General features: G+C 42.3%; 1 protein-coding gene across 3 annotated transcripts in view; it reads right to left on the bottom strand.

Moving 5' to 3' along the window:
- Window positions 1-624: 624 nt before the first annotated feature.
- The window catches only part of LOC125012090 (protein yippee-like 1), a 30,109-nt gene continuing 14,678 nt past the window's right edge, over window positions 625-16,055 (bottom strand). For all 3 annotated transcript variants that reach the window (XM_047591736.1, XM_047591738.1, XM_047591735.1), the window contains 3 exons: window positions 9,556-9,599; window positions 7,077-7,185; window positions 625-5,409 (listed from right to left, as the gene is read on the bottom strand). In XM_047591736.1, coding sequence (XP_047447692.1) covers window positions 5,320-5,409; window positions 7,077-7,185; window positions 9,556-9,599 — 243 coding nt within the window. In that variant the 3' untranslated portion in view covers window positions 625-5,319. The remainder of the gene's footprint in view (window positions 5,410-7,076; window positions 7,186-9,555; window positions 9,600-16,055) is intronic.

The raw sequence follows: 16,055 nt of genomic DNA, 5'->3' as shown, positions 1-16,055 counted from the left end.
TCCCCTTTTGAGGGGAGGGGCCCCTGTGGATCATCCCACAGATACTTGATCAGGTTAGGATCTAGTGAATTTGGAGGCCAGGTCAACACCTCGTGCTGTTCTTCATGTTTTTTGAGCTGTTCCTGAAGTGTTTTTGTGTCTGTGTCAGGCTGCTGCCATCAAGGAGTGTCATTGCTATGGAGTGGGGGTGTCTGGTCTGGTCTGGGTGGGTGCTACATGTCTACGTAACATCCACATGAATAAATGTAAATATGTTTATCTGTAACTGTCAATTCTCCGGAAAAAAACAGATAAACATTTTCACATCATGTGCAGATGCAATTATAGATCATGAAATTCCGTGCATGTGTTATTAGGGTGACCAGACATCCTCTTTTTCCCCAGACACGTCCTCTTTTTGAGATCGAAAATGTGTCAAAACACAAAAGACTTGTGTCGAGAGTTCGAAAGAATTTCAAACTTGTCCAGGATTTCGTCTGATCTGCTAGAGCCTCAAACATGTTTACATTAAATTTGCATCGCGTTTCTGAAGGGTGGTCTTTTGGTCACACTAGCATTTTGAAACCCTAGATGCTAGAATCTTTTCCCAGGTAAAAATTGCATGAACCACGTCAGACGACACGATGCCATTGAAAATTTATTGTGATATCTGATAGTTTACATTAGAGTGAAAACAGACATGTGACATGGCTTTACTAAGACAGAATGCAAAGCAATGTAGTCAAATAAAAAGCATATATTTGTTTTTAAATTCAGGAAAAAAAAATCAATAATAATAATAATAAAACAGGCACGACATATAGCCATTATAAATACAACATGCTTTAGACCTCAAACTGTAGTTTAACAGCCCTAAAGAAAAGAACTTGTACAGCCTTTTCCCCCCCTTGTGTAAACCCATCTTGCCTTTGATCAACATCCTTATCGGGTACGTTTTAGACATTAACAAAGCTCAAAAAGTAGGTAGCCAGTGTCACAATAAAACAGAAACAACAATAAAAAGTAAACAGTTTTTTCAGCAGCAAATATCTACATTTCTTATTTTATTTTATTTTTTTTAATATCGTCCAGGCTGCTGTTGAGTCCAGAGAATCGAAACATTCCACAGAGATAAACGTCATTAAGATCTCTACTTTCAGATTTTGGTATAGCAGTGGAATCCCCTGGCTTCCCTCCTGCCCACCTACACACATGACATGTGATGCATTCAATATAGAACCTGGTTCTTATTTGGTACACACTGGCTGGCGGTGACACTGGCAACTGCTTTTTGTTGGTTTTAACTTTAGACCGATTGAAGGGAGAGCGTGGACGAGGCGTCTGCAGAGCGGGGGGGAGGGGTTCACAAGCATCCCGAGCTGCAGCCATCTTGGAGGTCCTTTATTTCCTGCCCGTGTAACAGGAAAAAAAAAAAAAAACAGAAAACGTACAACTGCACGTGAATTCAGTAACCGTTTAATCAGACACGTACGGTCTTGTTAAGGTAGATTCGTTTCTAAATTTAGCTACAAGTTGCTGGTTTCTCAGGGGTGTGGGGGGAAAAGTCCACCGAGGAGGAGTTTTCGAGTTAATCCTGTCCAGACAGCGAGGGCTTTAACCCAGTTCAGGAGCAGCAACCTTCAAGGAATACCGCCCTAAATCCTCCCCACAAATGGTGCATTCAAGTCGACGTGGAATCGGAGAAGAGAAAGTACTTTAATGACTTCTAAGCCTTTGCAAACTTTGGATTTTTGTTGTTTTCATCCAGTTCCACTAGCGGGCGGATACTCCAACTGATTTGATCAAAAGTTCCAAAAAACAGCTGGCAAATGCACCTCAGCCTTCTGATTATTGTTGTTTCCAAGGCCGAGAATGAGCATTTTAAAGTTTACAATCGGGGAAATGGAGATAAAGTGGCAACAATGACCACAGGAACGCAAGTCACATCAGATCTGACTCCACCGCTTGAATGCCCCATTGAAACAGTAACATAAGAGCATGTTGCAAAGCTTCAAAAAAAAAAAAAAAAAAACCTCACCCCCTGCAGCCAGGTGAGACGGTTGGCAACCACAACAAGTCACCCAACAGATTCAGGAGTTTTGCAATTTCAAGAGAACGGAGTCTGCAACTTCTTAAAAGATGCAGCCCCAGAACTGGGAAGTATCGACTGTGGTTAAGTAGCTTGCAAGTCAACATTAACACAACCACCTCAGATAAGGAAAAGAAACATAATCAGATGTTCTTACAGACTGCTGAAGGACCTCCAATATGGCTGCCTGAGAGTGCATCTAAAATGGCCTGCAAGCCCCTCGGTAAAAGGCTCTCACCTGCGACATGGTGGGAGATTCCAGCTCGCCCTTCAACGCCTACACGGCTCAGCAGAGACCTAAACACTGGCCCTTCTCTAACGGGCTCCTCACCACACGAGCTAAATAAAACGAGCTAACAGATAAACGCAAAAAAAAAAAAAAAAAAAAAAAAAAAACGGGGATAAATCGCCTCCAAAAAACAAACTCTCAACCTCACAGATCACCGGGGCTGCGACTGTGAAACCAAACAGCTGAGACAGGAGAAGTAAAAAAAAAAAAAGAAGAAGAAAAGAAATAAAAATAATAACAAACAACAACGATAGTACAAATAAAAAGAAGTAAATCCGAAGAAAAGAAAGTAAACATTCGCCTTCGTACGCAGGCGCGCACGTGGGCAAATACACGTGCGTGTATGCGTACGCACACACAGACACACACACACAAACACACGTAGCCAGAGAGGTACAGTGAACAAAAGTGCTTCAAGTTGGGGAAGTAAAAGAACTAACCCAGTAGAAATACGTATAAAACCTTAAATATGTTACTGTATGTACAAAAAACTGTAACACGGGCCAATTTCTCAGCTGTTTATGTGTTTATATTTTCAAGTAGGTATCACTGCTAACTATTTAAGGGTTTGCATTGTCATAGTTTTTTTTTTTTTTTTAAGATAAAAGGTTGTGTGATCTGACTGACCTTGCCGGCAAAGTAATCAATCACTGCTGATTTTTTTTTTTTGTTTGTTTTTATGTTTTAAATCTTTCCATTCGCCTTGACTTGCTGCCAGACCTCTTCCTCTCAATGCTTTGCTCTGAGAAATAATATACTTAATATCCATCTGTTTTTGCACCTCTAAATCTTACTGTATAAAATATATGCATGTATGTATACTAAGTCTCTGTTATTATCCAAAAAAAAAAAAAAAAAAGAAAAATGATAAAAATAAAATCGGGGCAGATCTTTACGAGGATTTTTTTTTTTGTTTTAGTGAAGTATGTTACTTTGAGGGCCGCTTTGAACCAGAAGGGAAGGGAAGACACGTCGGTTCACATCATCTGAGTTATGCACTGCACAACAGAAATTAAAATAGGGGAGGCCGTTTTGTGTTTTGAAGAGGCACAAGATTCACGCGGCTTGGAGGCAAATCCCGGACCCACAAAGAGACGATTCATACGCTCCGCGAGAGGCAGAGAGGGACATAAAGTGCAAAAGACCTACGAGAGCGGGGGGAAGAAAGTGGCGGGATTTTGGCGGAAGATAGCAGCAAAGAATCACAAACTACAGTTGTGTTTTTTTGTTTCTCTCCGAAAAGGCTGCGAAAAACAAAACAAGAGGAATTTGTCGAAACCTTTTAAACCTTTTAAAAAAAAATCCAATTGTCTTTCCGACTTTCATTCATTCGCGTGTGTGAAGGCAATTAAAGAGTCTACACGAGACGAGAGCGGACAGACTTTTTTTTTTTGCCTCTAAACCGTCGTGAACCAAAGGCCTCTGCAAAGTGCAAACGAAGTAGCGTTGTTCAAGTATGCCGCTGTGTAATGCATGACCACACACACACACACACACATACACACAATGCATATATACACACAGGTAATATGCATATATACATATGTGCATGACAGCAAATATATATATATTTATATAGAGAGAGAGAAACCATGTTCCAATATCTAGGTACTACGAACATTTTCATAGTATTTATGGATATGTAATCATCGCATGTGTATTTATATTCATATGTAGTTGTGTCTCCTTATTTTTCAGTTACTAAACTATGGGATAATACAGTCTGTCATAATGTTTTACGACCTGTGAGGGGTCGACTGACGGGTCCCCAGGTCTAAAAAGTACTCTGCTCCTTTTCACGTCTTGTTCACTTCTGCTGCAAAATGGGACCAGCCACAATCGCAATTAGCCGAACTCTACAAATATTTATATATATATATTTCTATATATTCATATTTATAGTTGCGTATATATTTATATATATTTATGTCAATACTAGGTGCTGCTTTCAATGCTTTTTGGGTGCTGAAAAGTACCAGAAGAGAGGAAATTGGGAAGATTCACGAGAAAAATAAAAAGGGATAAAAACTAATTATCGGATATAAAATCCCACATTGCTGCAATCCCGTCTTTAGCCACTTAAAATAAAAACAAAAAGCAAGATGCTGCTACATATTTCTAACTACGCTAAACTCCCTTTCCCCTCCGCTCCTCACCCATCCCTGATTGCTCATTTGGACATTAGCAAAGAAAAGCATGCTATAGGCAGAGATACGACAAGCCAGAAACAAACAAAAATAATAATAATAATAATAATAATAAAACATGACAGGGAAATAAAATGCTAACCAGTAACATCCATCTGCCAACAAACCAAAACCTTACCAAACCCAGAAGTTAAAACTAAAGCAAATAACATTAAAATAAAATAATAATAATAATAATAATAATAATAATAATAATGAAAAGTCTTCAAAGTCGTCCCGTCTCGCCGGGATGAAGAAAAACAAAGAAACGTCTTTTCAGTGAAGTCTCTTCTCTCCAGTCGCATAGTGGTCTCCATTATCACCACAAACACTTGTAAGCGTTGGTTACGGTCGGGTGAGCGGTCGATAGTTAGACCCCCCACCCTCTTAAAAAAAAAAAAAAAAAAACTCCAGCAGAGCCACGAAGGAGGAGGAGAAGAACACACGATCTTCAAAGTAACAACAAGACTCCTGCGATGTGATTTTTCAAGAGTTTTTGCTCCGGTTCCTCCTTTTCTTTTCTTTTTTTAACTTTTTTTTGTGTAACGCCATGTGTTCTGTCACGATGAGCAAAGGTGGGAGGAGTGTGCACGTGAAGACGGAGGAGGAGGAGGAGGAGGAGGAGGAGGAGGAGGGGGCGTGGTGATTGGGGGTGGGGTGGGGGTTGGGGGGCGGAGTTCAGGGGCGGTAGACGGTTATCGCTCCGAAGAGTTCAATAAAGAGCATTCCAAGGTCAGAAAAAAAAGAAATAAATCGAGAATAAAACTGGAGGCGTGTCACTCCCATCCGTTGTCCTTGATCATGTGAGCCAGCTCGATGATGAACTTTCCTTCTTTGTACTTTTGACTGCTCTCAAACGCATGCTCCTGCAAAGACAAACCAAAAAACACAACAAAGACAGGAAAAACATTAGTGCTGTAACACTGGAGTTACATGTAAGAATAACAACTATCTCCTCCTAGCACGGGGGAGTGATAGGAGAAGGAGGAAGGGGGTGAGGAGCAGGATGGGAAGAAGGAAGCGTGGAAGGTGGAGGATGGAGGAGAAGACAGAAGAGGACAGGAAGGAGGAGAAGGAAGGTGATGAAGGAGAAATAGGAAGAGGAGAAGAAGAAGATGGGGAAGGAGGAAGAAGAAGAATGGTGAGGATCAAGAGGGGAGTAGGAGGAGAAGGAGGAAGATGATGGTGGAGGAAGAAGATGGAGGAAGAGGAGAAGATGAAGGAGGAAGACGAAGGGGATGGGGAGCAGGATGAGAAGAAGAAAGAGTATAAGGAGGAGGGGAGAAGAAGAAGATGGGAGAACAAAGAAGAGGACAAGAAGGAGGAAGATGATGAAGGTGAAAGAAGACTGAGAAGGAGGAAAAGGAGGAGAAGAAGACGAAGACGGAGAAAGAGGAAGGAAATGAGGACCATAACGAGAAGAAGGGAGGGTGGAAGGAGGAGGAGATGGATAGGGGGAGGGGGGTAAGGAAGAATAGAAAAAGATAGGGAACGAGGAGAAGACAGGAGAGAAGAAAAAGGAGGAGGAAGATGGAGGAAGAGGAGAAGAGAAAGAAGGGGATGGAGGAAGAAGAAGAATGGTGATGATCAAGAGGGGAGTAGGAGGAGAAGGAGGAAGATAATGGTGGAGGAAGAGTATAAGGAGGAGATGATGAAGAAGGAGAAAGAAAGGAAGATGAGGAGAAGGAGGAGTAGATAGGAACAGCAATAATAACTTCAATGCAAAATACTGATATAATCTGATCATTTTTATATGAAACCCTCTCCAGTGCTAACAACGCTAATGTAGCTCATTTACAAATGAAGCCTAAACAAAGGCAGCTGGACTCGTTTGTGTTTTCGTTGAAGAAGGAGGTTTCACTACTTTAGATTTACATAATCTTCAGACACATTATCGGACAAAACCTGGCACATTTCTCCATACTGCTGCTGAGCTTCAGGGGAATCGTGTGCGACTCTGATTTTTTTTCTTTTGGCCTGTTTTGCCTTGTAAACCAGCTCTGCTCTGCTCCTCTTTGCTTGAGGGGCCTTTCTCTCCAACCTCTAATTGTTTTTGTCACTGAAGGAGCAGCTTTAAGTGAGTCCCTGTCTTATACTTTGTTCAGTTATTTTACACCCTTCCATAGTCTTTTCAGACAATTACCAGGACAAGCCTCTTCAAAATGGCCTGACATTTAATCACTGTAGACTCTCAGAGGTACCAGCCTGGCTGTCTGCAGCCAACCTTTTTCGCACTGTAATTATCTCGTGCACTAGGATACCACAGAGCGCTCAATCTGCGAGCCTAAATACAAGCCTGAGCAAAAAAAAAAAAAAAAATCCAAGCCATCGTGGCTTCAATGAGGCACTTTAATGAGAGAAACTTTGTTCCTTTGACCTGTAACAGCATAATGTGCATAATGTGTCTCCTTGGAAGCCAAAGAAAAAAAAACCCACATAGCAATAACAAAGGAGCGAGCTTTAACGATGAAACAAGACAAACAGGAAAGGAAGCGACAGCTCAGGTGAAAGTGTAAAAAGGAGACTAACGTACATATTTCCAGCCCAGGGTGGTTTTACAGTTTTCACAGTAGATATCAGCCACAGCATGTAAACCCGTGAGGAGTACCCGCTCCTCAGCTGGCCCGCAGCCGACGTTCACCCTGAAACACAAGAACACAGTTAATTAAAGCATACATCCATATCACTGACCGTGTCTCAACTGTCTGTAGAATTTCATACAGCAGGTTTTAAGTTGCAGCGTCTACATGGGTTCCATCATTGTCACTGATATGGACCAGTATCATCCGTCTTTGGGGGGGGCCCTACCAGCCTGCCTAGTTTGCCAGTCCGCTTGCTACGGCCCTGAACACACACATTTGGAGTTGGTCTAGGTCACATGTGTTCGCATATTTCTGGTAGTGTAAATGCAATGCATTCTGGGTCACATTGCAGACTGGCTACAATCAACAGGTTTCAATCAGAAAACAAACAGAATAAAAAACATACAACCGCTGTTATAAAAGGGAAAAGTACTGTGAGTGATGTCTGGTCATTAGTAATAAGAGCCTTTTAAAATACTCTGCCCTTGTAGTGGTTAACTTACTAAATAATAAATAAATCTAAGCAAGAATTTACACATGAAAGTAATTTAATATGAGTGCATGATTCCGTGTTAATTATTGATGCGGTCACGTTGATGTATGAGGAGCCGTGTGTGGTTACGTATTTCTTCAATCACTGATGTCTTTATTTATGTTTATTAATGAAGAACACAGTGTGTATCCAGATGATGTTTACTTGCACACAGAGAAACGTTAACGCCAGGTCTGAACAAATGTACCTAAAGCACTTACAACTGGTTAGCCCAGATGGCATCTTAATCCGCCTGCGTGAATGGAAATAACTCTTGAGACCATCAGGTGGCAGTGGTCTGTATTTGTCAAAAAATTTTGTGGGAGGCTAGGAACCGCTACAATTTGTAGAATCAGCTTAAGAGCTCCTGTCAGAGGTCCGACTAATGCCAGTGATGCAGGATAATACTGCCAAAAAAACCCACTGATGCTCACCGACTGAAACAGCTCATCGGCCGTAATGTATCATAGCATTTAAGTCTCCCAAAAAGGAAATACCACAGTGCCAAATCTTGCTCTTTAACTGCACTGCTGATCCTCTTTCGAGTGGCATTTTACGTAAAAGGATAAAGCCAACCAGCCTGCAAACTGTTTTTTTTTTTTTTTACCTGCAAAACACAAATGACTATTGTTCTTTCCAGCTTCCTTCACACTGAGCATATTTGGACTGATTTATACAGACTATCGAGGCCGTTGTCTGCTTCTTTCATTCAATCCATTGTGACAGGTGAGAACAATGTAATTCAGACTCTGCGACACAATGACACCTAAAAATGTCTCGGGCCTCAGAGGGAGGGCGACTTCTGTGTGGTTCATTAAGACTGAGAGCGAGGCAAGCACCCAAAACCAGCCAACCAAGAAATAAACCACTCAAAGTTGTTCTTGGGTTTAAATAGATGGATGTAGAGCAGCCGCTCTCTCTGCAGCATGGACTGAAACTCGCAACGCAGTCTGAGCCTGAACTTGTTTCAATTTGAATTTCTATGACTATGTTTGGAAGTTCTCTTTTAGACATATGAATATTGTAATGACCTGTTGTAATCTACGAGGCATGGCTAGCAGGAACTATTTTTGACGGACTGCATTGCATGAAAATCCTTGAGGTCCCTTTGCTTCAACAGAATAAATAAGGACAGACGAACCCTCCACGATGTCACCTGTAGGATTTTCCAGTGGTTTTGGAGTGTGTTCATCTGCAAGTCCCTATTTTGACATGCTCCATGTAACTCCAGGACTAATTTAAATATGAGCAAAGAGGTTGAGCATGAGACAAATTGAGACAGGTTTAAGTTTAAATTTTAAGTTTAAAGGCTTAAAGTTATGCATGATTATGTGTGGTGAGTGCTCAGGTTGCTAGCATCTACAATGCTACATTACAGCTCCTATGCTAAGCTAAAGCTAACAGCTGCACTGCCAGATTAGGACAATGCCTGGACCGATTTAAAAACGCCTTTTCTCACTTATCCAACTCTGGGGAATCCGGTGAGTGACTAAATTTCACATAGGGCTGGCGTATCCCTTTAAGCCTTTCGAGGCTGAAACCATTTTCTACCCTGCTGCGGTACTTTAAGGAGCCGCAGTGTGTACGGACAAACAAATTGACATTCAGGCTCATCTCAGTGCTTCTGGAACTTCTTTTCTCATTTTTGTCCCGCGTCCCTTTTGTTGCTGCTAATTAATAATAACCTGTGTGCAGAGCTACGGTGCAGTCTGGTTTCCTTCCTGCAAACAGCTGCGCCGTCTTAATGAAAGGACTACTTTGTGCATCAAACTGGTGTGAAAGCAAAGCAGTAGGCCTAAGTGAAGGAGGGACCACAGCGTTTAAAAAGACCCCGTGTGAACACATGTTATATTTTAACAACACGCCAGGTGAATTGCAGGTGTGAGGCTTGTACTTACACTGAATTGAACAGGTAGGCTCTTCCTTGACTGCCTTGAAATGACTGAAAGCAGAAAGAAAGAGAAATAAAATTATGTAAGTTGACTTTTAAAGAGCTGCACCACACTGTTGACTACAGGAATGTCAGCTACTGACACCCCGGGGGTGTTTTTCTCTCAGTAAACTGCTGTACTTGTTCTTCCACCTTTTCTTTGCTGGAGGAACAAAATAAAATGAGGCACAGAAATGCTGAGCAGATTAACATCAGAGAAAAACAGAAAAATCATCATCACTGCCTGAACGCCGAGACAGCTGATGTTTGTGTCCCTGTACATGACATTAGAGCAGAATGCATTTTTCAGTCTTTGTGTTTCTTTGCAAACATTTAACATTCGCATAATATACAAAAAGCATAGATAATAACCCAATGATTGACATTTTTCTGTGAGTTTTTCCAACCTCAACATTTCAAGTTCTTCTATTGATGTGCAGCATCACTGTTAAACCTTTCTAGGGCAGAAGAACTCCCAACAGAAACAATAACCTTGCACAGTAAAAGAGTTTAATGGGAAATTATCTACACACAAACCCACACAGTTCATGACACCGCTGAAGCTGAAAAGCTGTTAGTTCCAATACGTGGAGGCATCAGTTATGTTAAAGACTCCCCGAGGAGTTTTCTTGTAAACACATGTCCCTGCAGGATTATGCAGTGAAGGGTTTTAATGGGTAGCAGCGAGTTGCAAGTAATCATGTACACTTCTCAAACCTCAACAGCTCCTTGTATATGTCACACAGATCAGAAAATGTAGTTACACTAAAGCCGTCTTCACGCCAACGCACACTTAAGTCATATCCAAAGCAAGCTACAAAATGCGGCAGACACTTGTTGCCGATTGCTGGAACTTGCAACGAATCCCATTTGAGTGCTCCAACAGAATATGAACTTGACTCGTTTATTAATTAGATGGAGACCTAACAACATCAACAAGCGCTTGAGCAACAACTAACTTGAACATTTGGGACATTATCACTTGTTGTGTTATTTAAGGGTTCCACGTATACAGATTTCTTAAAGTCCACACCGACCACTCACTGATGACATCACTAATAAAAACATAGTAGAAGGCAACGCTTTGCAACAATGAAATCTATATTCTTGACCTGAATACAAATTATAAGAACAGACTCGTGTTTTCATGTGCTACACACTGTGAGCTGCTGATATGTATAGCCTGTATAAAAACAGGCTGCAACTCAGCACCATCGATAGCAGTTAATAGTCCTTATAGTCATTATTGCCTTAATACGACTTTAACCGGACAAGTGCGAGTAAACGCGTTACTAAAAGCGGAGTTCTCCTTATCCGATTAAGACACCCAGATAATGTGATTGGAAATCGATTTTCTCCATCATGTATACGCTTAATCTGACTTTTGACCGGACAACATGCACGCTCATGCTCCACAATGGTTGGCGTATGACCCCGGAAGAAAAACATCTAAGAAAACCGCACATTACGTACAAGCTGAAATATTATCCACCTAGTTGTTGTTTGAAATCCCGGTCTGCCACATGATCAACTCTTGTTTATTATATGACGTAACAGGTCAAACAGAAAGGGGACCGGATTAGCATGGTATTAAGTCGCTGACAAGCCACATATCGCCACCTAGTGTGGAGGAGGAGGAGGACATGTTCCAATCAGTTATTCTATTTTCTCTGTTGCATGAAAACTGGGACAAGGACCTCATTCAGAAAGTGAAATTTCAAGCATAGAACGATTAAGCTGTGCATGTAAACGCACTGTGTGTTAGATAAGATAGTGTGGCTGGGTATTTCTTCGAACTCTTTTCCATGTACTGCAACTAAAAGTCTAATAACTTTATCAAATAGTTGATGTGCAGCCTCTTTCTGGAGAAGTTAACTGACTGATGTCCAGAGGAATTGGACCGTTTGTCTGTTAGCATTAGCTGATGTCTTTTCACATGTATTGCAGTAGTAGTTTAGTTGTATTTCAGGACAGACATTTCATGGTAGTATGTGCTTCATCTTGCCTTCACTGCTCCACTTCCTGCCCTAACATGTTAATCACCTCATCATTTCATCTCACTAAATTTCATACCCATTTCATGATCTCTTTCACTTTCACTGCTAGTCTCTTCGAAATAACGAAGTCAACAAACTGAGGGCGGACTGAGCGGTAGTATAAAGACGCTGCATATCACACGCGGTTTGTTCGCGTGACATTTTGCGAGCAAGTGTAAGTTTGCAGCAGAAAAAAAAAAAAAAAAAAAAAAGCTGAAAAGGAAGTTCGGCATCACATTTGCATGGTAACTCCACGACCAATTTAACAAATGGAGGAGAGAACGGGTGAGGGCGGAGGGAGTCTAAATTGTTCCACTAAAAACATAATCCCCACATTTTGTGAGGATGCCCTATTCCAAACTACATTTAATTACGTAACCATGGTGAAAATAAACAACACTCCCTCCCGTCATCTGCCTGCCGCTAATTCGGCCACACAGGACCTCACTGTACGATAATGTAAACAGACAGCAGTAAAGCCGTCACAGTGGGTGACGACAGAGCCTGCCAGGCTTCTATCCTCTGGCTCCCTCCGTCATCCTCGGCCGGCAGACAGGCCCCAATCGGCTTTGCTTTTTCCATTGCAAATGTGTGCGGCAGATACATTTGTTGCTGCAGTCGAGGGCGCTGAGCTAATACCGTCTAGTAAGAGCACCAGCTGCCTCCTCAACTGACCACCACCACCACTACTACCACTACTACTGAGGCCCAGGGGACAACTTTTAGCAAGTTTCACTTCAGATAAAGAGCGTCTGGCTTGAAACCAACTCAAGAGCAAAAACAGTTCCTTTCCTTCTCCTCCTCTCTGCGTGGTGTTGACGTCTCACTGTTACATCTTCGAGTTCGGTGTTTGTGTTTGGAGTGAAATGTGCACACACATGCAGCTCAGAGCGCCCGAGACATGTGACCTTTGGCTGCGAGAGGGAACTAGGTCGGAGCCTGTGGAGTCGACAACAAGTCCTCTCGACAGTGTTTAGGGTCAGGGAGTGTGGGGGGGGGGCGACTTTGTCTGACAAGAGCTTGGTGTCATATCTGCGCTTCGCTGTGCCTCAGCCATCAACTTAACCGCTGGCAGAAAGAGACGGCTCCGTCGCTCGCTGCCCTTATCTGTTTCCCACAGTCTATTTTTATTTTGGCAGCGTTTTTCTTCGACGCAATCTGCTGCTGCTGCTGCTCCTGCTGCAAGCTTCACTCCAGATCACTCAGTTAAAACATTAGCAGCAGGAAATCCTTAAAGACTGGTTTAAAATATAAATTTGGATCGTATTTTGGGAATACAGACGGGCCGCCTGGCACATTTCAAGTCCCCGCAATCCTATTAGACGGCCTGATAGGATCCTGCAGGGATTGTTTTCCAAAATGTACCAGCGCAGCCAGCGAGAATCAGCTGTAGGCTGGACGTCCTCCCACCGCTTAAAAAAACATGAGCAAACAGGAGTGTGGTTACCAAACTCGCTCCCTTATGCTGCTGCGATTGCACTTGTTTCACGACGCTTGTTCCCGGGGAATGAATTCTACAAAGCGAATCTTTAAATTCCCAAATCCACTTGACCACACGGCACTGAATGAACAATGGCTGATCAATATAAAAAAAAACAAAGAAAGAAAACACAGCAAAATTCAGGTTGAGAGGTAAAAGAAAGAAAGAAAATGCGCATCTGATTCTCGCCAATATTCACCTTTTAAAACATGTGATCACGCCAAGTAAACAAAAACTAAACAGATTAACTCAAAGCTATTAACAAACCTGCTGAAGTCGACTTTTACCATCTGTTCCAGCAGATGCCAACTGTTGTAGGTGAGGGTTCAGCTCCAAGTTAAACCTATCTAATTAAACCTCAAAGCTCTATTTAAATTTGGTTAAAGGACTATTGAGGCTTGCATTTCTGATTCATAAGTAACGTTGGAATTTGGCTCAGCGGTCGGGAACACTCGCTGAGAATACAAGCTATACATTTTTTTTTTTTACTCTTGTGAACAAACCAAGTGCAGCGTGATGATTACTCCTTCTGTTTATGTCAATCAATTTGGGGCCGATCGCAGATCCAGATGGTCTTTAATTCACACTTGAATCACTGTTATGGCCCAAAAAAAAACGTTACATGCGCCTTTAAAAACAGGAAAAAGGGGACAAGGTTAATGGTTCTATATTACCCATGAGTCGTGTTATGAAGTTGCCATGTAACTCAAAATTGTTCCTTTTTGTCTTCTTGTAACTTAAAATAATGGCTCTTTTTTGTAAGACAGTAGGAATAAGAAAGATTTTAAATACCTGCCGTGTTTTTCAGCTGTCACCTGCAGTTTTCCTCTTCTGCAGGACACCTCTGAAGAAGACTGCAGGTGACAGTCTTTAAAATCTTACCCATTCCCCTTGTCTTACCAAAAGAATCAAACACCATTATATCAGTGTTCATGGTTGCTAGGGAGTATTAGTGTTGTATAATAAAACCTAATAAATTATATAAAACTCCATCTTTATAAATGAAAGACCCACGCTAGCAACTTAACAACATGCTCATAATGACAATGCTAAGATGCTAATGCTTAGCAAATACAACATTTTTTTTTTTTGGCATCGTTGCTCAAACCATCACAGCCGAGATTCATTTATTACTATATTGATTTGCAGCTCCTACATAAACCTTAAAAGCTATTAACCTTCCCTGCTCCACAGTTGTTTTAATTTAGATATTTAAATAAAGGGACGCCGGGACATTAAATTGACTTTTCCATCATGGTCGCCCTAGTTACGTGTCGTCAGTCAGCATCCTGGCAAACGTCCAGTCGGAGGGAGAGGACGAAAAAAAAAAGAAGAAAAAAAAAAAAAAGGTGCTGGATCCGTTAATGGTGAGAAATGAAAAGTGTGATCAATCCATTAGAGGGGCTTCCATCAGCCTGATGGGCGGTTTGAAGTGTTTTACTCAGCACCTTGTGGCTCCAGGACCACGTTCCCACTGGGGAGGGGAGGGGGGGCGGTGGGGGGGGTGATGGCTCGTATCTGAGGTAACCCACATCTGACAGAGATACGAAGTGACAGCAGCGTTGAGGAGACGCAGCGTGCTCCGGATAACAATAACAACACGTGTCAGATGCGATATTGTGTCCACGCTTCTGGTTTTCAGCGTGGTTTTGGTGGGAGGTGTTGACTGAAATCAAACCGTGTCAGTGAATATGTTTTCTCTTTTTTTTTTCTTTTTTTTTTTCACGCTAACAGGGGAGGTTTGAGAGCAGCGGCGTGGGAGCGTCAAGTGATTCAACCTTTAGTCTTAACAAAACCGGGAATGAGAGGGAGAAGAGGAAGAGGGTGAGGTAGAGGGAGAAAAGGTTAGGGGAGAGGGAGGAAAGTGAAAATGAGGAAGAGAGTAGATAAGAAGGAGGAGGAGGATGATGGGAAGAAGGAGGAGAAAGGGGAGGAGGAGCAGGACAAGAAGAGGAAAGAGAAGAGGAAGGACGAGAGGGGGAAGAATGGGGAAGGAGTAGAAGAGTAAAAAGAGACGAAAGCAGAGGAAGAGGGAAAAAAGAAGAAGGAGAAAGGGGAGGAATGATGGGGAAGGAAGATGAAAATGAGAAAGGAGGCGAGAAGAGAGTAGAAGAAGAAGAAGAATGAGGAGCTTAGATAAAAAAGGGGAGAAGAAGAAAAAGTGTAGTGCCGTTATTTACAGGTTATTGTGCTATTATGAACCTTTAGATTTAACTGGTCTGAACTAAAATTAGTTTAACACTCCTGCTCTGTAACATAAAGGTTTATCAGGGGACAACATTTTTGTTTCCACCCCAATTGGCTTCACATATTTAGTTTAGAGGCCCACGGAGCCACACTTCCTTCAGGTTAATCCTCCATCTGCACCTCCGCTGGCACGTCTTCTAGACTCACCGAAGGCTCGATGAAGGGAAACTACCCTCACCCCGCAGACAACCCCTCGCTTTGTTGTGAGCTGTGGCTTAGCTTTCCGAGCCCGATGCACAGCGAAGAAACTTAAGATACGTAGCCGTGCTCTCGTACGGGATCGAAATCAGACATGGACAAGGTGAGCGGGCCTTGGCAGCGTGTAGTGGAAAACACCAGACTACGGTGTCATCTTCTCCTGAGTAACATAATCGGCTTAGGAGGCTCGGTGCTGAGGACCGGCCGACGCTGCCGCGGACTGCGCTGAACATGCCCGAGAGGTGTGGCGGAGAATACCGAACTTATTAATAGATCTGTTAGCAGCCTGGTCGAAGTGATTTTCAGGTGTCAACATCAAGAATCAAGAAATGACTTTACTTTCTTAAATGTGCTCGAGTTAAATGCAAGTGATGAGCGATGAAGCCCATGCCCGAGTATCCTCTAGCCACGTCCATATTTATGGATATACGAGTGTGGGCGGAGTAAAGCTCATCCAACATGGCGACCGCGGACTCCACCCACTTCAGGCTTCATTTTCAAGGTTCA

This window comes from Mugil cephalus, chromosome 8, assembly GCF_022458985.1.
Source record: "Mugil cephalus isolate CIBA_MC_2020 chromosome 8, CIBA_Mcephalus_1.1, whole genome shotgun sequence".
Taxonomy (NCBI): domain Eukaryota; kingdom Metazoa; phylum Chordata; class Actinopteri; order Mugiliformes; family Mugilidae; genus Mugil; species Mugil cephalus.
The sequence above is the reverse complement of the archived record's forward strand: the minus strand, read 5'-3'. Positions and strand labels throughout refer to the sequence as shown.